Raw genomic sequence first — 24,164 nt, 5'->3', positions numbered from 1 at the left:
ATGTGCCTCCAAGGTTTGAGTCAGCTCCACCCACAGATGGATCAGGAAGGATGTAGCTAGGAGATCCTTTATGAGATCTGGATCCCTACTCAACTCCAAACCAAAACACATGCAAAGGAGAAACCTGAGCCCTGAAGGATGAGATCAGTCCTTTCCACTTTAGAATGCAATTGGTTTCTTCCATAGTAGTCAACATTTAAGGGTATTTTTTTCCAAGTTTGTCTAACCTTAGTTTCAGGTCTCTCTGGAACAATCTGCCTCATTCTGGGGACTTCTAGACCCTCATTCATTGGAGCACTTTCAGGGCCACTGAATTCATGAACTCCCTGACACTGTACTAGAAATGCCCTCTGCTCCTAGCCTCAGCCCTGTCTTCCTAGATTATATTAGTTCATGGTCACTAGGGTGTCCTGTATCACTATGCAGAGGACCTGGCCCATCTACCAACTGCCAGTTCCTTTATTTGCACATGAGCTTATATTCTCATTCTGTGCCTCTTAGTTTATATTCTCACCAAGTACCTTTCCAGGTCTCCTTTCAATTCAAATATCCTGGAATCCTCTTTCTCAAACCATTTCATTCTGAATTCACCTAAAACAACAAGGAAGACCCAGGAGGAAATCATGTGATGCCATGCCAAGACTCGTTGGGAGGATTTAATTGAAGAGCATAAAATCTTAAATGGTACAAATAATCTCAACTAATTTCAGCCCAGGCCAGATGACAAGGCAAGTGAGCATGAATTAAAATTACAGATAAACACATTTGGAACAGATGTTGGGAAGAACTTTTCCCCCAACACTGGAAGACATTAACATGCAGCAAAACCCTCCAAAGTCATTGGCAACACTGAAGATACAATTAGAGCAGATTATGAGGGAAATAAAACCCTGAGGAGAGTGTCAAGAATTTTGGGATGAGTCAAATGATTGCTGTGTTTTCCTGGAGCGGGCATGTGAATACATGGTCAAGAATGTTGACTTTTTATTTTTTTTCTTCAGCCTTTAACAGAAAGCAACAGAAATTCATGAGTAATCTTTTTCTGCTGGGTTTACATTCAGGCCTTTATTATTTATTTCCAGGAAGGAGAATAGATGTCACTTTAATGTGCACCCCTCCCACACCCACAAAGGTCTCACACTTCAAGCCAGCAGGCTTCTGCTAGGAGGATTACCTCAAGAAAATGAAGAGGGTAAACAAATTTTGTGCTGTCAATAAAAAACATTCTGAGGGGGCTGGAGATGTGGCTCAAGCGGTAGCGCGCTCGCCTGGCATGCGTGCGGCCCGGGTTCGATCCTCAGCACCACATACCAACAAAGATGTTGTGTCCGCCGAGAACTAAAAAATAAATATTAAAAATTCTCTCTCTCTCCTCTCTAAATATTAAAAATTCTCTCTCTCTCCCCTCTCTCACTCTCTCTTTAAAAAAAAAAAAACATTCTGAAGCATCAGAGGAAGGCTGCAGCAGTGATTAGCACTGTTCTGGGTGACACTGCTGATAACTGAGACCTTGAGCCCCAAGGTGGCCTCCCCTGCTAGAGTCTATCATCTTTATTCCTCTTGCATATGTCTTGCCAAACTGTTGTATATCCTTTTCCTAAGGTCATTTTGGCTGCACCAATAACCCAATGGATTTAGTTACCTATTCAACTGCTAACCTTCATTTTTCTCTAATGAGAGGGGGAATTAGTTATTGTATTTGGCATGACTCAAGATTTGGAGAGGCAAGGTATCTGAGCCCCTAGTCTGTACACACCTTCTGTTGAGACACTGAGCACTGTTTACCACAAGGTCTTAAGTTTAATTTGCACAAAGAGAAAAACTCAGTGTAAAACTACAGTCTGCACATTTTATTTTTAGCATTCAATGGGAGGGAGGAATGCAGTAAAATATATAAGAAAATGTGCATCACTAAGTCAAAAAAATTAATTACACAATTAAACTAATAAGTTATAACTTGGGGAAAGGAGTCGAAACTCAGCAAAATGGGCTTTAACATCATCTCATCTGCGAAACAGAGAAGACTATCATCGTTCAAAGTCATTGGCATGAAAATAACAAACAAATTCTACATGACAGGAAGATATTTTCACCTCTACCCTTCTCCTACATTTAGAGAATCAATTTATAAAATTGTGTTATCCTGTTCTAAAGTTGGAAGTCCTTACAGATAACATATTGTCAACCAACTGAGATTGAGGATAAAAACCACTCTTAGGCAGTTTCCTCAAATGTCCAATCTGAGCTTCCCCAGGTGAGGTGGCTTATATGAGTCCTAATGAGAATGAACCGTGGAAAATTTCAAATTCCACAAGCAGACATGAAAAAGATTTTCAACTTAGATTTCTAAGGAAGGATACTCTCAAGGGATAATTTCCCTTAGAGTAATGATCTGACACTCACAGTGAGACAGAGAGAGATGATAAATATGCTAATTGAAGGGCCTTTGGTGCAAGTATTGAAAGGTCACAGCCACTTTGGTTTCTGTAGTCAATAGCATCAGGGTGGCAGAAGCCGTACAGCAGTGTTACACCACAGTGCTCATCCCTGAAATGCGCTTTTCATCTCATCAGATGACTTCCAACTAGAAGCTTCTTTGTTATTCGGTGGACAATATGCATCCACAAAGCAAATACTGTGGCCTTTCCAATTGCAGGACAAACATTACTTCACATAGAAGTTGGGTGTTTCTCATCTTTTCACCACTTTCTGTTTTGTTTGTGGTTGGGGGGTGGGGGCGGAAAGAGGAAAGATAAGAGAACCTGAGTAATTTTCCTTAGAAGAGATGCCTGGGCTTTCCAAGTCTTGTTGAAATAGAAATTGTCCAGCCCACTTCCCTTCCTCCAAGAGTCCACTCAGAAAACACAAACATAGAGGTAAAGGGGGGGGGGGGACAACAAGAAGGGAAAAGTATTTCTCACAAAATTATGTAAAGATGCTCTTGGGAAATAAATTGGAATTAAGAGAAATGGAGTAAACTTCACACAGACCATAATACAAGCCAATAGGATTTTGAGCTCATCGCTCATCTGGATATTTTTTAATCGTTATTTAAACTGTATGTGTCTTTTGAAAAAGAGATACCCTACTGCCCAGATTGACATACCTTTCCTCTTCTCGCCACCTGATGCACACAGATCTGAGGATGTGGACAAGTGGGCAGGATGTTCTGGACTGTTCTTTGTTATGTGTCAACAGGAAAGGAGGAGGCAATAATGGTAGGTGGTATTGAAAATGGCCTTAGTGGGGAAACATTGCTTCCTTCATTCCATTGTCTGAATTTTGAGATAGGAGTAGTATAGAAGAAAGTGAAGAGAACACATGGGCCCAAATAAGGCTTAGTTAATCCAACTTCCCAATGGAAGTCCCTCCCGGCCACATCTATTCTGTCAAAATGTAGACTTGTCAGAGAGCACAAAGCAAACTCTCATACACAAATACCTCCAATCAAAACCATCTGTTTCCAAATGCAAGATTACCTAGTTGAAAAAGAAACGGGAAGGAGAAAGTCTTCAATTTCACAGTGGCCCTGGCTAAGATCAAGTCCACGAAGTCTTGCTCATGCCTCTCACTTTTCCCTAGCTGAGTCAGGTTCGGGAAAAGCCACCAGCTTGCTAGCAGTGGGAGCCCTGTATAAGCTTGCTTTTCAGTGAGATGTGACACCTCTCAGTATCTACTGGTAAAGAAAGGCATGCATTCCAGAGAAACGCTAACAGAAGCAGTGGCACCTGCTCTATAGTAAACTGGGTCAGAGCAATGAAATCCATCCTGAATTTCTGTGGTCTAATCAATGACTCAGCTCTAATGAAACCATAAATCAGAAAGGATTTGCATAAACTGAGTCCCATTTGGCACCTCAACAAATCTCAAGTGATGGATTTTGCATTAAATTATAAGACCTACCTAACAACCTTATTGGTTACCAATAAATGCATCGCTCTGAAAATTCCACTCAAGTTTTAGGCGTTTCTAAGGCTTCCCAGCTGCCAATTTGCTTATAGTCATAAAAGTAGATAAATCAGGACAGACACTTGAGAGCATGCTCAGCATGTCACTGATTCTAAGAGCCATTCTTGGCTATCATCATACAAAGATTTCCTAAGAATTTTGCCAGGGCATAGTTCACTTGGGATTAGCGAGAGAAATCACAACCTAAGATGAAAACACATCATGGCAAAATATATATTTTAATATATCCAAAGATATTAGGGAGTAGTCAGCAAATTTGGGGCCACCACCCATTTTTGAAAATAAAGTTTATTGGAACACAGCCACAGCCATTCATTTGCCTTTGCTCCTGGCTGCTTTCATGCTATAGTAGCAGAGCTTAGTAGTTGTAATTCTGTTAAAATTTTGTGTCCCACATATATTTACTTTGAGAACCTTTAAAGAAAAATTTAGACAACCCCTACACCAAAGAAAAGATGATAAAATATAAGACTACTTGAGCTAAACTGCTAGGTTACTGAGTCCTCCTTCCTGAACACTGAAAGCATCAAAGTTCAGCCAAAAAGAATCTAACTTGAGAGATAATTGAGAAAGTGAAAAATCTGGGGATAAGTATAGTTTCAAAATAACAGCTATGAGTCTAACAGGATTTCTTTTTAAGATTTTGTATAACTGCTGAGGTTCTCCTAATGCATCTAATTCTGCCCCAGTGAGCATTTCAGAGAGGAAGTGACACTTGAGCTGGAGTTCAAACAAATAGGAATACATGTGGGGATGAAGGGGATTCTAGGAAGAGGAAGCAAAAAAAATTTTTGCCCAAGAATTAATTAGCAATCAAGTGGTAATTATTTGAAGCTTTTTTTCCTAAAAGGAAATAAAAGTAAAGTTGCACCTAAACATATTCCATGAGTAAGAATTCACCATAAGTCATTTTTCTCGATCCCACTCATGAGAAAAATGTCATAATGATGATAATGGTTATTATTACAGGAACTATCATTAGCATTATTATACAAGCTATCGTTTATCGAACGTTTATCACATGCTGAGTATTATGCTGGGTGTTTATGCATTATCCCATTTAATCTTCACAGCAGTCTTATGAGGTAGGTACTATTATTATCCTCATTTTGCAATTGAAGAGACTATGACTGAGAAAGGTAAATAGGATGTGCAAGTTTCTAAGCAGCAGAGCAGAGGTTAGGATCCATGTTATTACCAATGCACTATTCACTGAACCCGCACGCAGCCACCCCAGCCCCACCTAAGCACAGCCCCCTCACCAAGCCCTCTTACCTCTACAGACACTGCAGCACTGATTCTCTGGAAGAATGTGATCCTTTTCTGAACAGTTCAAAGGAGGGCACATTTCTGTAATTTTTACTAAAACTCCACCCTAAAAGTCAAATAACAAAAAAACAAAAAAATATGTTCATAAGTTTAGCCAATGATACAAAGTATAATGCTCATTGTTAATAGCCTGCAGTGATAGCAACCTATAACTAATACCACTCCTAGGAACTTCATTAATTATGATAACATTGCAAATTACATTGATGAGACTCTTAGAAGAGAACGCACATTTCCTTTTCGGTATGAAAAAAAAAATCAATCTAATGTTCTTGAGCATCTACTTTAAAACAGAAGGATGTTGGGCTGGGGATGTGGCTCAAGCGGTAGCGCGCTCGCCTGGCATGCGTGCGGCCCAGGTTTGATCCTCAGCACCACATACCAACAAAGATGTTGTGTCCGCCAAAAACTAAAAACTAAAAAATAGGGAGGAGGAAGACTCCCGGCGCGTGCCAAGCCAGACCGGAGGAGGAAGTCTGGCCCCGCCCCATGTGCTGGTCCAGAGGAAGCCCATCAACCCTTAAAACCCATCAAAGGGGCTGTGGCTTCCAGCACCATTCTGCGGCTGATCCAGGTACCCGGTTTCCAACTCCCCCACCCTTAGCTGCGATAACTGAAAATATTTCCCACAAGCTTTTGGGGGTTGTAGCTATCAACGCAAAACAACAACTGTACAGGCACCTGGTTTCTACCTCAGAGACTAGAGTAGGGAAGATACAGGTGGAAGCTCATTTCCTTTCACACTGGCTATACCCACCACCCTGAATACAGAGGCTCAAGCTAGGAATAGACAACGCCACCTACTGGAAGCAAGGAAAACAGTGCTCTGAGAGACTTTTTTTTTCTCTTTCTTTCTCTCTTCTCTCTCTTCCACAACTTCAACATATGTGAAACCAAGAACTGTGCATGAACAACTGAATTACCAAGTAATATAATATAGAGGAAATGCATATACCCCACCTTCCCCCCATTTTTTTTCTTTATTTCTATCTTACTTTCCTTTTCCTTCTCTTATTTCTCTTTTCTTCCTTGTTATTTTTTTTCTTCTTTTTCTTTTGTATTCTCTCTATCCCACTTTCAATCTCCTAACTTTTGCTATCTATACATAGGGTAACTATCTAAATACAGATAGGAGGTTGAATCTATAAATTCTTCCATAAATTACCAGTCTATTGGTTAGAATTCTCCAAAGGTGCTAAGTTAGTTTAACCTCATACCCTCACTCCTTTCCCTCTAAGTATAACATCCTTCGTCTGAAATTAAGTTTTCTATATGCCACCAGATATGGTACGCCTTTTATGAAACTAATAAATATATTCTTAAGTAATAATTAAAACCAATATCTATAGACTTAGAAGCTAACTATAAATATATTAAGAATGAAAATTTGTGCTTAGATAATGTGCTGTTGATATTGGGAACTGTTAATATTGTCTTTCTCCACAAAAGAGGGATTTTGGAGCTATACAAGAACAATACAAATATATAAGGGGAAAAACATTAACATAACAGTTTCACAAAACTAGAAAGAATCATGAGCAGTATGGAAAGACAAGGAAAGAAAGGACCACAAACAATACAGGTCAATTCAGCAATAGATGAGGTAATATCTGCAGCTGATGGAATGTCAGACAAAGAGTTCAGGAAATACATGCTTCAGATGATCTGGAATCTCAAGGAACACATTATACAGCAAATTCAGACAATGAAAAATCACTTTGACAATGAATTACATAAACAAATCCAAGAAGCAAAAGATCAACTCTATAGGGAGATAGAGGATATAAAAAACAAACAAACAGAAATCCTGGAAATGCAGGAAACAATAAACCAAATTAAAAACTCAAATGAGAGTATTACCAGCAGAGTAGAACACTTAGAAGATAGAACTTCAGACAATGAAGACAAAGTTTTTCAACTTGAAAAGAACATAGACAGCTCAGCGAGAATGTTAAGAAATCATGAGCAGAACATCCAAGAATTATGGGATAACATCAAGAAACCAAACCTAAGAGTTATTGGGATACAAGAGGATATAGAGGTCCAAACCAAGGGAATAAGCAATCTATTCAATGAAATAATACTAGAAAACTTCCCAGACTTAAAGAATGAAAAAGAAATACAAATACTAGAAGCCTACAGGACACCGAATGTACAAAATCATAAGAGATCCACACCAACACATATAATAATGAAGATGCCCAACATACAGAATAAGGAGAGAATCTTAAAAGCCACAAGAGAGAGGAAGCAGATTATATTTAGGGGTAAACCAATCAGGATAACTGCTGATCTTTCAACACAGGCTCTGAAAGCTAGAAGATCCTGGAACAACATATTTCAAACGCTGAAAGAAAAAGGGTTCCAACCAAGAATCATGTATCCAGCGAAATTAAGCTTCAGGATTGAAGATGAAATAAAAATCTTCAACGATAAACAAAAGTTAAAGAAAACCAGCTCTTCAAAACATCCTTGGCAAAACATTACAGGAAGAGAAAATGAAAAATAACAATCAAAACCAACAGCGGGAGGTAGTACAGTAAAGGAAAAACTAAGCATAGAGGAAAAACAAATCATGTTAAACAACATACATAATCAAATATGGCTGGAAATACAAACCATATCTCAATAGTAACCCTAAATGTTAATGGCTTAAATGCACCAATCAAAAGACATAGGCTAGTAGAATGGATTAAAAAAAGATCCAACAATATGCTGCCTACAGGAGACTCATCTGATAGGAAAAGACATACACAGACTGAAGGTGAAAGGTTGGGAAAAATCATATCACTCATACGGACCACGGAAGCAGGCAGGGGTGTCCATACTCATATCAAATAAAATAGACTTCAAGCCAAAGTTAATCAAAAGGGATAAAAAAAAAAGTTAATCAAAAGGACACTACATACTGCTCAAGGGAACCCTACAGCAACAAGACTTGACGATCATTAATATATATGCCCCAAACAATGGTGCAGCTACGTTCATCAAACAAACTCTTCTCAAGTTCAAGAGTCAAATAGACCACAACACAAGAATCATGGGAGATTTTAACACACCTCTCTCACCACTGGACAGATCTTCTAAACAAAGGTTGAATAAAGAAACCATAGAGCTCAATAACACAATTAATAATTTAGACTTAATTTATATATACAGAATATACCACCCAACATCAACGGATACACTTTCTTCTCAGCAGCACATGGATCCTTCTCAAAAATAGACCACATATTGTGTCACAGGGCAAATCTTAGCAACTACAAAGGAGTTGAGATACTACCATGCATTTTATCTGATCATAATGGAATGAAATTGGAAATAAATAATAAAATGAGAAAGGAAAAATCCTATATCACATGGAGATTAAACAATATGCTACTGAATGAACAAAGGGTTATAGAAGACATCAAAGAGGAAATTAAAAAATTCTTAGAGGTAAATTAAAACTCAGACACAACATATCGAAATCTCTGGGACACTATGAAAGCAGTACTAAGAGGAAAATTCATTTCATGGAGTTCATTCCTTAAAAGAAGGAAAAGCCAACAAATAAATGACCTCACACTACATCTCGAAGCCTGAGAAAAAGAAGAACAAATCAGCAGCAAATACAGTAGAAGGCAAGAACTAATTAAAATTAGAGATGAAATCGAAACAAAAGAAACAATCGAAAAAATTGACAAAACTAAAAGTTGGTTCTTTGAAAAAATAAATAAGATTGATAGACCACTAGCCACACTAACAAAGAGAAGAAGAGAGAGAACCCAAATTACTAGCTTACAGGATAAAAAAGGCAACATCACAACAGACAATTCAGAAATACAGAAGATAATTAGAAATTATTTTGAAATCCTATACTCTAATAAAATAGAAGATAGTGAAGGCATCGATAAATTCCTTAAGACATATGAACTACCCAGATTGAGTCAGGAAGATATAAACAACCTAAATAGACCAATATCAAGTGAGGAAATAGAAGAAGCCATCAAAAGACTACCAACCAAGAAAAGCCCAGGACCGGATGAATATACAGCAGAGTTTTACAAGAACTTTAAAGAAGAACTAATACCAATACTCCACAATCTATTTCAAGAGATAGAAAAAGAGGGAGAACTTCCAAATTCATTCTATGAGGCCAATATCACCCTGATTCCCAAACCAGATGAAGACACCTCAAAGAAAGAAAACTACAGACCAATATCCCTAATGAATTTAGATGCAAAAATCCTCAATAAAATTCTGGCAAATCAGATACAAAAATATATCAAAAAGATCGTGCACCATGATCAAGTAGGATTCATCCCTGGGATGCAAAGCTGGTTCAATATACAGAAATCAATAAACGTTATTCACCACATCAATAGACTTAAAAATAAGAACCATATGATCATCTCGATAGATGCAGAAAAAGCATTCAACAAAGTACAGCATCTCTTTATGTTCAAAACACTAGAAAAACTAGGGATAGCAGGAACTTACCTCAACATTGTAAAAGCAATCTATGCTAAGCCTCAGGCTAGCATCATTCTAAATGGAGAAAAACTGAAGGCATTCCCTCTAAAATCTGGAACAAGACAGGGATGCCCTCTCTCACCACTTCTGTTCAATATAGTTCTTGAAATATTGGCCAGAGCAATTAGACAGACAAAAGAAATTAAAGGCATAAAAATAGGAAAAGAAGAACTTAAATTATCGCTATTTGCGGATGATATGATCCTATACCTTGAAGACACAAAAAGGTCTACAAAGAAACTACTAGAACTAATAAATGAATTCAGCAAAGTGGCAGGATATAAAATCAACACGCATAAATCAAAGGCATTCCTGTATATCAGCAACAAATCTTCTGAACTGGAAATGAGGAAAACCACCCCATTCACAATATCCAAAAAAAATAAAATAAAATACTTGGGAATCAACCTAACAAAAGAGGTGAAAGATTTATACAATGAAAACTACAGAACCCTAAAGAGAGAAATAGAAGATCTTAGAAGATGGAAAAATATACCCTGTTCATGGATAGGCAGAACTAACATCATCAAAATGGCGATATTACCAAAAGTTCTCTACAGGTTCAATGCAATGCCAATCAAAATCCCGACAGCATTTCTTGTAGAAATAGATAAAGCAATCATGAAATTCATATGGAAAAATAAAAGACCTAGAATAGCAAAAGCAATTCTAAGCAGGAAGTGTGAATCAGGAGGTATAGCGATACCAGATTTCAAACTGTACTACAGAGCAATAGTAACAAAAACAGCATGGTACTGGTACCAAAACAGGCGGGTGGACCAATGGTATAGAATAGAGGACACAGAAACCAATCCACAAAATTACAACTATCTTATATTCGATAAAGGGGCTAAAAGCATGCAGTGGAGGAAGGATAGCATCTTCAACAAATGGTGCTGGGAAAACTGGAAATCCATATGCAACAAAATGAAACTGAATCCCTTTCTCTCACCATGCACAAAAATTAACTCAAAATGGATCAAGGAGCTTGATATCAAATCAGAGACTCTGCGTCAGATAGAAGAAAAAGTTGGCTCCAATCTACATATTGTGGGGTCGGGCTCCAAATTCCTTAATAGGACACCCATAGCACAAGAGTTAAAAACAAGAATCAACAAATGGGACTTACTCAAACTAAAAAGTTTTTTCTCAGCAAAAGAAACAATAAGAGAGGTAAATAGGGAGCTGACATCCTGGGAACAAATCTTTGCTCCTCACACTTCAGATAGAGCTCTAATATCCAGAGTATATAAAGACCTCAAAAAATTAAGCAATAAGAAAACAAATAACCCAATCAACAAATGGGCCAAGGACCTGAACAGACACTTCTCAGAGGAGGATATACAATCAATCAACAAGTACATGAAAAAATGCTCACCATCTCTAGCAGTCAGAGAAATGCAAATCAAAACCACCCTAAGATACCATCTCACTCCAGTAAGATTGGCAGCCACTATGAAGTCAAACAACAACAAGTGCTGGCGAGGATGTTGGGAAAAGGGTACACTTGTACATTGCTGATGGGACTGAAAACGGGTGCGGCCAATTTGGAAAGCAGTATGGAGATTCCTTGGAAAGCTGGGAATGGAACCACCTTTTGAACCAGCTATTGCCCTTCTCGGACTATTCCCTGAAGTCCTTAAAAGAGCGTACTATAGGGATACTGCTACATCGATGTTCGTAGCAGCACAATTCACAATAGCTAGACTGTGGAACCAACTTAGATGCCCTTCAATAGATGAACGGATTAAAAATGTGGCATTTATACACAATGGAATATTACTCAGCACTAAAAAATGACAAAATTATGGAATTTGCAGGGAAATGGATGGCATTAGAGCAGATTATGCTAAGTGAAGCTAGCCAATCCCTAAAAAGCAAATGCCAAATGTCTTCTTTGATATAAGGAGAGCAACTAAAAACAGAGCAGGGGGGAAGAGCATGAGAAAAAGATTAATATTAAACAGGGACGAGAGGTGGGAGGGAAAGGGAGAGAGAAGGGAAATTGCATGGAAATGGAAGGTGACCCTCATTGTTATACAAAATTTCATATAAGAGGATGTGAGGGGAAAGGGGAAAAAAATCAAGGGAGAGAAATGAATTACAGTAGAAGGGGTAGAGATAGAAGATGGGAGGGGAGGGGAGAGGAGGGGGGATAGTAGAGGATAGGAAAGATAGCAGAATACAACAGTCACTAGTATGACAATATGTAAAAACGTGGATGTGTAACCGATGTGATTCTGCAGTCTGTATAAGGGGTAAAAATGAGAGTTCATAACCCACTTGAATCAAATGTATGAAATATGATATGTCAAGAGCTTTGTAATGTTTTGAACAACCAATAAAAAAAAGAAAAAAAAAGAAGTTCACACAATTAAAATACTCATGTTTTCATTTTCCTACAAATTCTGCAAAGTGTCACAGGTCCCAAATCACTTGCATGTTTGTATTCCTGAATTAAGAGTGATTATAGCAGGGGATGAGTGACATAAATAATGATAATCTTAGTTTTTAAAATAGGGAAACCAAGAGGCATGCAATAATTGTATCATTCCTACTCTTTCTTTGGGGTAATTCAGACATAATTTAAGCGATAATTCTCATAGTAATCTGCAAAATCCCTGACACTCTGCATAGGTGGTGTGGTAAATCCAGATTTTTTTTTTCAATAGAGTATAATCAGAATTCAGAGTGAAAAATCTGAACTCCATGTAAAATTATACTGTTATTCAAATATGATGGCTAAAATGTCTGTCTACAAAAGAAGTCCAATACCAACATTAATCTCAGGTATTACAATATCTCAGGTATTACAAAGTGCTTTTATGTATTTACCAGTAAAACATGAATTTCTCACTGAATTTTATAGAATTAAAAGTATTACATTCCTGTATTACTTCCCACAGTTAATTTAAGCTTTTTCAGTAATCCTATCTTGTGTAATAAGTGATAATTCCCTACTTCAGAGAGAGGGACTAACTTGAGTTTCACTGAATCTATAGAGTCATCCATACTTCAAGAGATCATTTCTCCTAAAATCAAATTCCTTAGTCCTAATGTTAGGATCAGATTTCCATTTCGATCAAAATTAAATAAAAAACACAAGCAACCAAGAAAAGTTTTGTTATCAATATACTTCATTCACATAGATTTCATTTTTAAAATGAGAGATTTGTTACTCTTTTACTTAGAACAGAACTGCATTAAAGTATAATATGTTGAAAAGGTGAATTTCATATGTTCATGACAATTCTGGTTTAGTCACCCTGTTAGAACTCTGATGGAGATTCATTAATATTCTTTACTTGGAGCTGAAAATGGAAACTTTTGAATATACATACGTTGGTAAATTTCATGTAACATTAAATTTCACATTAGCAATGAAATAAATAAAATAAAATAAAATAAAAAGTAAAAAATATTAAAATTCTCTTTCTCTCTCTCTTTAAAAAAAACAGAAGGATGCTAACAGTGATATGCTGATATATTTTTAATAATTGATTGGAGTGGAGAAGGTCTAATTTGTGAGGTTTATTGATCTCTATGGTGTAAATATTCTAACGATGGTTGATTTTGAGCTACCAACCCAATATCATTGAAAAGAGAGGTGGGGAATTATATACAGTGAGCTTAAGAGAGTCAGTTCCATCATTCTGCTGGGTAACAGGCATTGTGAACCTCAAAATAAATAAGACATCTTCCTTGTTCTTGGTGAGCTCACAGTTTGGGTGGAAGGAAATAAAAATGACTTCAACTAAAAACCATAATAACCAGAGTAAGTTCCAAAAACATGGGCTTTGATAAAGGCATTATAATGAGTCATAGGAGAACAACTAATTTTGTCAGATGGGAAGAAATTATGAAGATGCCACATTTCAGGAAACTTAAATAATGAAATAAAAGAAAAAGAAACCTTGCTAGCAGAGGAAATAGACAAGAGCTGAGCTATGCAGGTATTGCGGTACTGAAAAAGCATCCCTTAGATGAGCACCAGCTTTCCCCTAAATGTAAGTAAATTACATACGATAAAGTGTTAAATATTCAGTAGTTGAATCTTTATAACCAAACCTCAACTAAGGCCCTCTTCATTGGCATCACTTGCATCTGTGTTGAGTTTCATGCTGAATTTTAAAAATTGGCCCATTAATTACTCTTTAAAAAGATGGAAGAGGACCTCGCTATATCTAAAACATTTAATTTTTCTCTCCCATTCTTACGTTCACGTTTAAGATAACCAAGAAGCAAGTTCCAGAAGGGGAGTCTCATGTAAAGCCAAAAGACAGATCCAAACACAGGTGGGAGAACAGAGTGCAGCTGGACAGGACTTTTCATTCTAGTATCTCCCTGCTTCTCCACCTTTAAGATTGGCAAGAACTCCCACTGTTATCAGGCATACCCTTTCTTTTTTTTTTTTTTTTAAAGAGAGAGAGAGAGGAGAGAGAGAGAGAGAGAGAGAGAGAGAGAGAGAGAGAGAGAATTTTTTTTTTAATATTTATTTATTTATTTTTTTAGTTCTCGGGGGACACAACATCTTTGTTGGTATGTGGTGCTGAGGATCGAACCCGGGCCGCACGCATGCCAGGCGAGCGCGCTACCGCTTGAGCCACATCCCCAGCCCACCCTTTCTTAAATATGAGCATAGGTATAATATTAAATGTCAAATGTAAATCTCCACTGATCATCTTTTGCATAAATTATCTGTACCATAGTTTACTCACCTCATAATTTTCCACCCAGACAGTATAGCATTCTTTGTCCTGTTTTTCTTTAATTTTGCTCTTTATTTCCTAACCTCTTACTTTTTAAAATTCCAAATATAAAATGAGTCTACACTGCTTTTATAAAACAAAACAATACTTAAAAGGCTACAAAAAAAACATTTTTTTTTTAAAAAAAAGTCACTCATGAAAAGTTCTTTTTACAAAGGGGGCTTGCTTTGACTGCTGATTGAATCAGTCAATAATTCTAATCAACCTCTAACATAGTTAATGAGTAAGATCATAATTCCAAATGTTTAGAGAAAAACCTTTGTGCCAGAATTTAAAATATGAATTGTGATTATTGTTGCATAAGTGCCAATAAACCCATTTAGTCCATCTACATAATTAGACACAAAGCTTTTTAACTTTATTTTGAAAACTATCTCCAATGAGAGTAATTTATGATTAACATTTTTAAATCATCCTGATTATGGTATGTTATTTTATGGTCTCTGCATTGAGTTCTGGATTTAGTGGGAAAATACCATTCTTGTTTAGTGGGAAAATACCATTCTTGTAATACTCTCATTTAAGAGTTACAATCTCCATGTCATTGGTCAAATAAAAGCAATTTTAAGTTCCATACTAATCATTGTGCTAAACTTGAACCTCTAATAACACTTTCAAGTCACAAAGTATTGCTAGGCTAAAGAGATGTTGCGAAAAGAGCAATACTGAGAAATATTAAGTTTATTCATTTTAACTTAAAAAACAATACATTAACTTCTGGAAATACTTGGGGAAAATATTTGACACCAAAGGATTTTCCTCTTATGGCTGAAGACTTAAAAAAAATGGAAATGGATGGATCTTCAGGTTGTATTTTATCAACTGGGGATCTCCATTTGAATCTCAGAACACAGAAATTTATTTGACATATTGTTTCCTCTAATGTCTCTAGGATAGTACTTATATAGTACGATTTCAGATGTATAGGAAAAAAGTTAATTCATTACACAAAATAGATGCTATTATGATTTGGATCTGAAATGCCACCCCCCTTGCCAAAAAGCTAATCTATTAGGCAATGCAACATTATTCAGAGGTTTAAAAAAATTGTATTATGAGAGCTCTGACGGCATCAGTGGATTAATCCATTTGCTGGATTAATCATTTGAATAAACTACTGGATGGTAACTGTAGGTAGGTAGGGCATGGCTGGAGGAAGTAGGTCACCAGGAGAGTGGTCTTGGGAATGGCATCTCTCCCTTGCCTCATCCTGTCTCTCCCTCTCTGCTTTCCAGTTGCCATGAGTTGAGCTTTGTTCCACCACACCCTTTCACCAAGATGTTCTGCCTCATCTCAAACCAAAGCAAGGGATTTGGACAACCCTAGACTGAACTTCTGTAACTTTGAGCCCAAACTAAACTTTTCCTCTTCTAAGTTGTTCTTGTCAGATATTTTTGTCACAGCAACAAAAAACTGACTAACACAGATGCCATAGAGCATTGGGGCTTAAATCTTTAGAGAGGCTGTCTGCTAGAGATCAGAAGACTTCTTATCCTATACCTAGTCCCCTCTCTCCACATCCATTAAGTGTGTCCCAGTGCTCTTCTTTGTGGTTTTATAAATGCTACACTTGATCAAGCGAATCAATGGGCCCCAACCTAACCAATTTGGATTCTTAGATTGAAAAGTAATCAATCTTTCTGAATCTACCCCTATAAAATTCAGATGTGAAAAATATTTCCAAATAAGTCTAACAGCACCAGGAGTGGCAACAGGGAGGCAAAGAGAAGAAACTATGGAGCCAGACCACAGAGGTCTTGCACCCAGCTAGCTCACTCATCAGCCACGTGGCCTTGTTCTTCTGTGCCCTGATTTGCAATTCTATATAGTATCTACCTCTCAGGGTTAGTAAGAGGCTTGAGTAGAATAATATGTTTAAAATGCTTTAAACAGTCTCTAGAAAAGTGAAGCTAGCCCATCCCAAATAAACAAATGCCGAATGTTTTCTCTGATATAAGGTGACTGACTCATAATGAGGTAGGGAGGAGGAGCATGGGAGGAATAGACAAACTCTAGATAGGGCAGAGGGATGGAAGGGGTAGGGAGAGGGCAGGGGTTTAGCAATGATGGTGGAATCTGATAGACATCACTATCCAAAGTACATGTATGAAGACATGAATTGATGTGAACATATTTCATATACAGAGATCTGGAAAATTGTGCTCTATATGTGTAATAAGAATTGTAATGCATTCTGCTGTCATGTATTTAAAAAAAATAAAATCAATTAAAAAGAAAATAGTAAGTGCTCAAGAAAATGTTAAATAATACTGTCAAATGCCCTTCTCTCTGTGCACAAAGTAACCATTTCGTAAATAACTGCTGAAAGGCAATGAATAAAAACATGATGTCTTTTTTTAAAGAGGATAAAATTATTCATGTGAATTCACACACATGCACGCATGCATGCACACACCAGTTGTGCAAAGAGAATAGCCCGTCTGCTCAACTTCTTTCTAAATTGTAAAAAAAAAAAAAAAAAAAACACCGAACATACTAAAGATGAAATGAAGTATATATGGCATCCACAATGTGCCAGTAACAGTGGTAAGTACTGCGCAGATGAGTTGGCATTTAAATTCATTTAAATCAATGTATCTTTCCCAGGTCCCAAATATGTCTGCCTTGATCCTCTCTGATGATAACAGAGATCAAGTCATAATAGTGACCCTAGCTAGAGTGACTCACTGCCTCCACCCAATATGTAAAAGGGGCTGCTAGTTATAAATGATGGATCCATGGCTGGTGCTGGCATCATTAGCAGAGGGGGAAACTATCTTTCATCATTTGAGCTTTCCCTAGGTAAAAGAGAAAAGCAAGGGTTTTAGAATCTAAATCAATTTCCTTCCCCTAGAAGTGAAACAATTTACAGAGCACAGGACATCTGTCTTATATTCAAGTAGGACATACATAGTCATGTAAAATAATAAAAATAGCTCTCATTTATTGAGGACTTAACTTTGTGCCAAGCATTGCATTAAATTATTCACATACTTTGTCTTCTTTAATCCAAACAACGTCCCAATGTGGTAATGGGCTTGTGCTAGTCCTAGGTAAATAATCACCCCCTCCTAGCCCACCACACTCCAAGGACTGGGAATTTTCTTGTTGATGGAGAGATCATAAAGCCCTCACTGTCACACCATTCCTGCTTCTGCCACAGGTTAAGGAGCCCCTATAACCAGCACCTATGGACACAGAGAGAGACCACCAAACTTACTGGACCCATGGAGTCTCTGACATTCCTACTGGCAGCTAAGAGGGGGGATGAGAAATCCAATAGGGATCTTCAAAGGGATTAACCCCTAAGGTATATTCTGGCCAGTGAGAGACAGAATATGGCAAAAGGGCCCTTTCTCTTCAAACTCCTATAAAGAGCAAGATTTAAGCTCTTTTGTTAGAAAACTTCTGCTCAGTCTCTATATACCTCATTCTCTTCAATCTTCAAAATACATTCCTTCCTTTTCTCTAGGGATCTGATGAGAAGAAAATGAAATAAAGTAGTTAAAAGCACTTGCAAAGAAGGTCTATTCTGAGACACAGTGGTTCTGTCAGCCTCTCTGGAGATGCCTCACAAAACCAGCTGCACTTTGTCTCAGGGCTGTAGCTTCTCTGTAATGCATGCTCTTATGTTTGCTCCCCTGCCTTTCCTTTATTACTTCCTTGGGTCTGTCCCTCTCTTTCATTTCTAGAACTGTACCTCTCCTTCCCCATCACCACCAAAGATTAAATAAATAAATCATCAACACAAAAGTCCATGCTTCAGATTCTACTATCCAACAACCTAGACTAGACATGTAGGCAGTGTTTCTATTCTGTCCAATTTTTCCAGGCTAACGTTGGACAAGAAAGGGATATCTGGTCGAAAGGCAATGGGGCAAACATTCCCTTATTGAAGATGATATCATTCACAATCCCCTAGGGTGGGTGGTTCTGCCTATAAAATTGTCTTAAGTTGTAGTGGGTATGAGGGATCAGGAGAGGGAAAACATGCAGGAGGATATAAGAACCTTCTTTTACCTAAACTAAGCATGTCCTACCAACCCAGTTCTTACTGGAACCCCTTGGTAGAAAAGAAACTCTGAACTTCACTAATAACCAGGTCAAATTCCAGAATTTAAATCCAGGTTCATTTGAGTGCAGATTTTGACTTTTCAACCACAGTGTTACTTGCAAAAGTAAACAGATTCACTCTTATTCTCTGGAGGGCAAAAGCAACTTCACTGGGTAGAAGTAACTGAAACGTAGATTTTCACTCTAATTTAAAGGAATTTGCTGATCACTTAATGTTCTCTAGCCATGGAATGGTTACCTATTGGGTTGGTAACAGGGGCATTTTCAAATAGAAAAACTGTATCACAAAGTCTTATTTTGATAGCTAGTGTCCAGTGATACCTGTCTCCTAATGATGCCTCCTAGTATTCATGCTTTTGTATCATCCTTTGTGATGAATCTGGGCTCACCCTATATCAGCAAAAGAATATAGAGGAGGTGACAGTGCATAGCTCTCAAGCTTAGGTTATAAGAAACATTGGAATTTCTACATCAGATTTTTGGATGGTTTGTACTGGGGGAAGCCCTAAGCCACCAAGTAAGAAAACCTTGAGACCACCATGTTGTAAAGAAGCCCAAGGAACCACTTCTAGAGGCCTCAAAGAGAAAGAGAGAGACAATAGTCAGACATAGAGACAGAGACACAGAGAGAAATTTCTGTTCCATTCATCTTAGTTGATGTATTAGCCATATAAATAAAGAAACCATCTTAGACATGCAGCCATGTCAAGCCTTACAGGACTTTGGCTCCAGCAACATGTGAGATCCCCAAGTGAGAATCATCCAGCTCAGCCTGTTCAACCCATACAACCCTGAGAGATAATAAAATACTGCTCTTAGCCACCAAGTTTTAGGGAGTTGGTTATATAGCAATTGAAAGCCAAAATACCATCAAGCTCTACATGTCTAGAACTAGTTCCATTTTTTCTCCACTTGTTCTCAGCTTCAAAATAGTCCCTTTTTTTAGCTTTATTAATCATATGCCCACTCCCAACCCTTTAAATCTTCTATAAATGACTTAAGGACAGTAGAAATTATTGAAAGTGACTCATCACAGCAGAGATATGCCTGACAGACTGCTCCTTCCTAGACCATGGATATGGACTCTGCTTCTAAAGTTCTGGGACTACATAGTCTCTGCTTAGTCCCAAATCTGGTCTTCTGGCTTTTTAAGGATTATATGAGTAGTCTCATTTCCTTTCAATAAAATCATAATTTTACCTATATTATTCAGAGAGGGTTTCTGCCAGTTGCAACCAAAAACAGCAAATGTTATTCCCTTTGGCCACGACAGGAATCTCGACATCTACTTGGTTCCTCCTCCCACTGCCACAAATCTAACTATTCATGGAGTCTTTTTAATTCTATTTCTAAACAGCTCAAATCTCATCTTTTCTGTCACCTCTGGCCACTGCCTTAGGTCGGGGCCTTAGCATTTCTACAGTTGTTCAAATTCATCCAGTGCTCCCCCACGATCCCCTCCACACAATCAAAATGAGCCTTGAAAATGCAAAGCTGTCATGGCACACCTGCATGCACCCCTTCAATGGACCTTCACCTTAAGATCAAGTTCAAAACTGGTATTCTCTGCTCTGTCTCTGTAGCTTTGTCTCTCTTCACTCTCCCACATTTGACTTCACCAAGTCAGATTTTTTGTATTTCCCTAAATAATACCTGGCTCTTAGCATTTGTAAATGCTATTCCTTTTTCCTGGAATGTGCCTTTACCTTCATCCACTTAGGAAACAATCACCCATAAAGACTAGTTACCACCTTCCAGAAGCCCTGTTTGACCCTTTGATGTTGATTCAAGGGCTTCTAATCAATGCTAAACTGTCCAACAGCGTAAGACTAAATATCCCATACTATAACTTGGTTTACTTATCTCTCTTCCTCATTTATGCCAAGATCTTCAGAGAACTATAAAGTCTCCCATTTAATCCCAATTTCTTGCTCTCTGCCTGGCTCACAGCAAGTGTTCTAAAAATATTTCATGAAATACTAAAAAAAGAAAAAAAATTTGTTCACCACTATATCTCTATCTCTTGCAATAACACTTGACAAAAGGTATAGGCTCAATAAATATTCATTAAATAAATGAAGGGATAAGTGAATGAACAAAGTGAATTGAATCATCACAATGGAGAAAAATTTGTGAATAAGCAAAAATGTCAAACCACAGGACCTTTAATATTCTATCTCACAAGCCCCAAATGATCCAGCCCCGGCTATCCACATGGTTTCATTTCTTACTGCCCTCTCCTTACTCAGTCTATTTCAGCTCCTCTGGTATCCTTGTTCATCCCTGAAAGTGTCAAGTAAGCTCCCATCTCAAGCTGTTTGTACTTGCTTTCCCTTTCCCTGGAATTCTTCTCACTCACATAACTCTATGGCTGACTCCCATGCCTTATCCAGGGCTTGATTCTAAAATGACAACCTCAAAGAGGCCTTCCCAGACCACTCATCCCTACCCCAGACCTCTATCTTTTCAGTCTACTTCATTATTTTAGAATATAATTTGTCCTTATATGGTATATTTGTTTATTCTCTTACTATCTAGCTCACTAGACTGCAAATAGTATAATGATAGAACGTTTTCATTCACTGCTGTATTCCCAAAACCCAGGATAATACTGGAATACAGAATTTATTTAATGCACATTTGTTGGACAATTACTGAATGAAGTCTATGGTTCTTTTTTTTAATATTTTATTTTTTAGTTATTGGCGGACACAACATCTTTGTTTGTATGTGGTGCTGAGGATCGAACCCGGGCCGCATGCATGCCAGGCGAGCGCGCTACCGCTTGAGCCACATCCCCAGCCCAAGTCTATGGTTCTATACATCTTATTTCATAGGAGCAGGTGTACAGAAGACAAGGCATCTTCTAGCCATCATTAGCCACTGGGAGTAGAGCTGTCACTGTTACAGCTAGCATCATAGACTATTTCCTCTAACACCAACTCAAAACCCTCCCCCAGGGTCACCCAACTTCACTGTCTCACAGAAGCTGCTAACTCTCCACTCTCACATCTTTCCTAAGGCTTCCTCCCGGGTACCTGATCCACAGCTAACTGTAAGCTAATCACATACTAGTAGTGACTGGGCGCCCCCATCCTTGACTCCAGCCCACTGCAGAGGGCTTTGTCCATCAGGAACCCATCCAGGCCAATAAGCATGCTCAAGAACCTCATCGAAAGCCCACACACCTATCTCTTCACTCTCCAAAAGTGACAGGAACATAAGATTAAAACTTACTCGGCATTCCCTGCAGCTCTTGGTTAAAATCCGCTGGCCTTCTGCAAGAACTCTTCCTCCATAAATACATTTTGCTGTAATAAAACAGAAAAATGGGTCAGTTATTCATGCTGTGCAACAAAACGTCAGAGGTGTCATCCAACTCTTATAGATTCCACAGAAACATAGATTCCCTGATTCTAAGCAATACAGATCTCCTTGTCTAAAGCCAGACGTGGGAATAGTGTGGGGGATAACCTTTTAATTCCCCAGTTAGGCCTATCTTGATCATGTTCATCTTGCCTTCACACCAAGGACATATAATTATTTTATTGCAGCTGCCAAAGGAATAAAGAAATGAATTAATGTATTAAGGGGTCAGAACAAGGAAGAATTGGTCGCCATCAACAGAGTACAATTAGTAGTAATTTTGACTGTCACTCCAGCTATAAAATGAAAGGGGGTTCATCTATGTCCCATTCATCCGAAAACTGTGGCCACAATGGAGAAGGATGCCATTTATTTTTCCTTGTCATTATGGCAGGTAAGTGCTCTTAGCCTATGTGTTTTTAAGACACTCAGAGACAACTGAGAAATATAAGCCAAACTAGTAAATTGCTTTATCAATGTGCTAGAGAGACTTCTGTAGAAAGGTGAACCTAACAGGCTAACAAGGAGGGCAGGGGGTAAAAGTAGGCCTGTAGAAAATTTCAAAGAGGAGCATAAATGGAACTTCAATTTAGATTCCACTGGGACTCGGTCCTTAACTTGCTTACTCACTTTAAGCAAGTGCAAAACACATCAATTTGATATGACCCTAATGTGAGTCCACCAGTCTCTAGCCACTTCAACAGGAACCAGGAAGCAAAGGCCTGATTGCTCCCTCTCCTGCCCTGATGAGTGCCTCTCTGGCCCTAACTCTCAGGAGAAGCAGAAGTAAAGACATGCACAAGCAGTAAAAAATATCTCTCCCACAAACTCACTGTCAATCTTATAAAACCACCTCATCTTAAAGGGTCTCCATTTCTATACCTGTTAAAAACAGGTTGAGTACACGTGGTAATTTCCTACTTTCACTGTCTTCTGATTCTCCTGGAATGTTTAAGTATGTATATCCTCTATAATTAGTTGATCCATCCCCTTCTTTTAACATAGGAAGAGAAAAGCCCAGAGACACTAGTTTACTTAACATCATAGCTCTGTAGTAGATACTGTGGTGTGCTACCCCAAGCCCTTCCATGACCAAAAGATACATTCCAATGGTTGTTGGAACAGTTGGCAGCTAGCAGCTCCCAGCTGACTACTTAGAACTTATCCTAGGTTATAGAGAGTCACCTTGCCCAAGGTCAATTCCCCTTCCTGGGATAGCCTATATCCAATAAGTGGTAGATGAAAGTGGTACAAAGTTCTAGTTCACTTACTCCACTCAGGACAACTCTTAAAGGCAATTACAGTCCTGAAGACCCCCTACAGGAATAACTGAGGTGTTTGTAACTGCATTGAATTCAACTTCTCTTCCTCCCAATTCTGTTTCTTTCACTACCTCATTCCTACCCCAGGATTTATCCTGGAAGCACTTCCTAATGAAGCATATGGAAATCTCTGCTTCAGAGTTGGTTTCCCTCTCAGAACCTGGCCGGCAGCAACCCCATGCCCCACCCAACCTCTCAGTGAATGGAACCAGCATTCTCCTTGGCACCCACATCCTGGCACCTGGGGTCCTTCCAACTTCTGCCTCTCACTCAACGTTGTGTCCATGCAGCGCCCAAATCCTAGCAATGCTCCCTCCTTAAGTTTCTCAAGTCAAATTACTTTGCTCCATTCCACACTCTGCCCCTGACACTGTCTTCATTGAGGCCATGATCGTCCCTCTTCTTTAGTATTTCCTGAACCTCCTAACTCTCCTATGTTCTGATCTCAGGCTTCTCTATACAATAAGAAGGCATATTTTTGATGTGCAAATATGAGGTCCTCTGTAAAATCATTATGGATCCCTGACACTTTCGGAATAAAGAACAAATTCCTTAATTAACACACAAGGCCATGTATGTTGCTCTTATCTCCCAAACTTTATAACTCACCAAGTATGTGCTTTCACTCACCCTCCCAAACATTCATACCTCCACATATGCTCTGGCCAAAATTTCTTCTTCCTTCCAGGATTTGCATATAGTTTTCTCTGCTAGAGGGACATTCAGCCTTGTCCATCTTCCCCTGGCACCTCCTGACCTACATACCCACCAGTTTCAGTTCGGGCATGATTTCCTGAAGATGTTGTTCTTCACCTTTAAC

The 24,164-nt window shown here is 38.3% G+C and overlaps 1 protein-coding gene across 3 annotated transcripts in view; it reads right to left on the bottom strand.

Moving 5' to 3' along the window:
* The window catches only part of NELL1 (neural EGFL like 1), a gene marked incomplete at its 5' end in the record, with an annotated part of 865,989 nt that overhangs the window by 591,640 nt on the left and 250,185 nt on the right, over window positions 1-24,164 (bottom strand). For all 3 annotated transcript variants that reach the window (XM_081280547.1, XM_081280546.1, XM_081280545.1), the window contains 2 exons: window positions 5,245-5,344; window positions 21,894-21,967. In XM_081280547.1, the coding sequence (XP_081136673.1) occupies window positions 5,245-5,344; window positions 21,894-21,967 (174 nt within the window). The remainder of the gene's footprint in view (window positions 1-5,244; window positions 5,345-21,893; window positions 21,968-24,164) is intronic.

The sequence above is a fragment of the Spermophilus citellus genome (genome assembly GCF_964194105.1).
Source record: "Spermophilus citellus genome assembly, chromosome: 2".
Taxonomy (NCBI): Eukaryota; Metazoa; Chordata; class Mammalia; order Rodentia; family Sciuridae; genus Spermophilus; species Spermophilus citellus.
The sequence above is the reverse complement of the archived record's forward strand: the minus strand, read 5'-3'. Positions and strand labels throughout refer to the sequence as shown.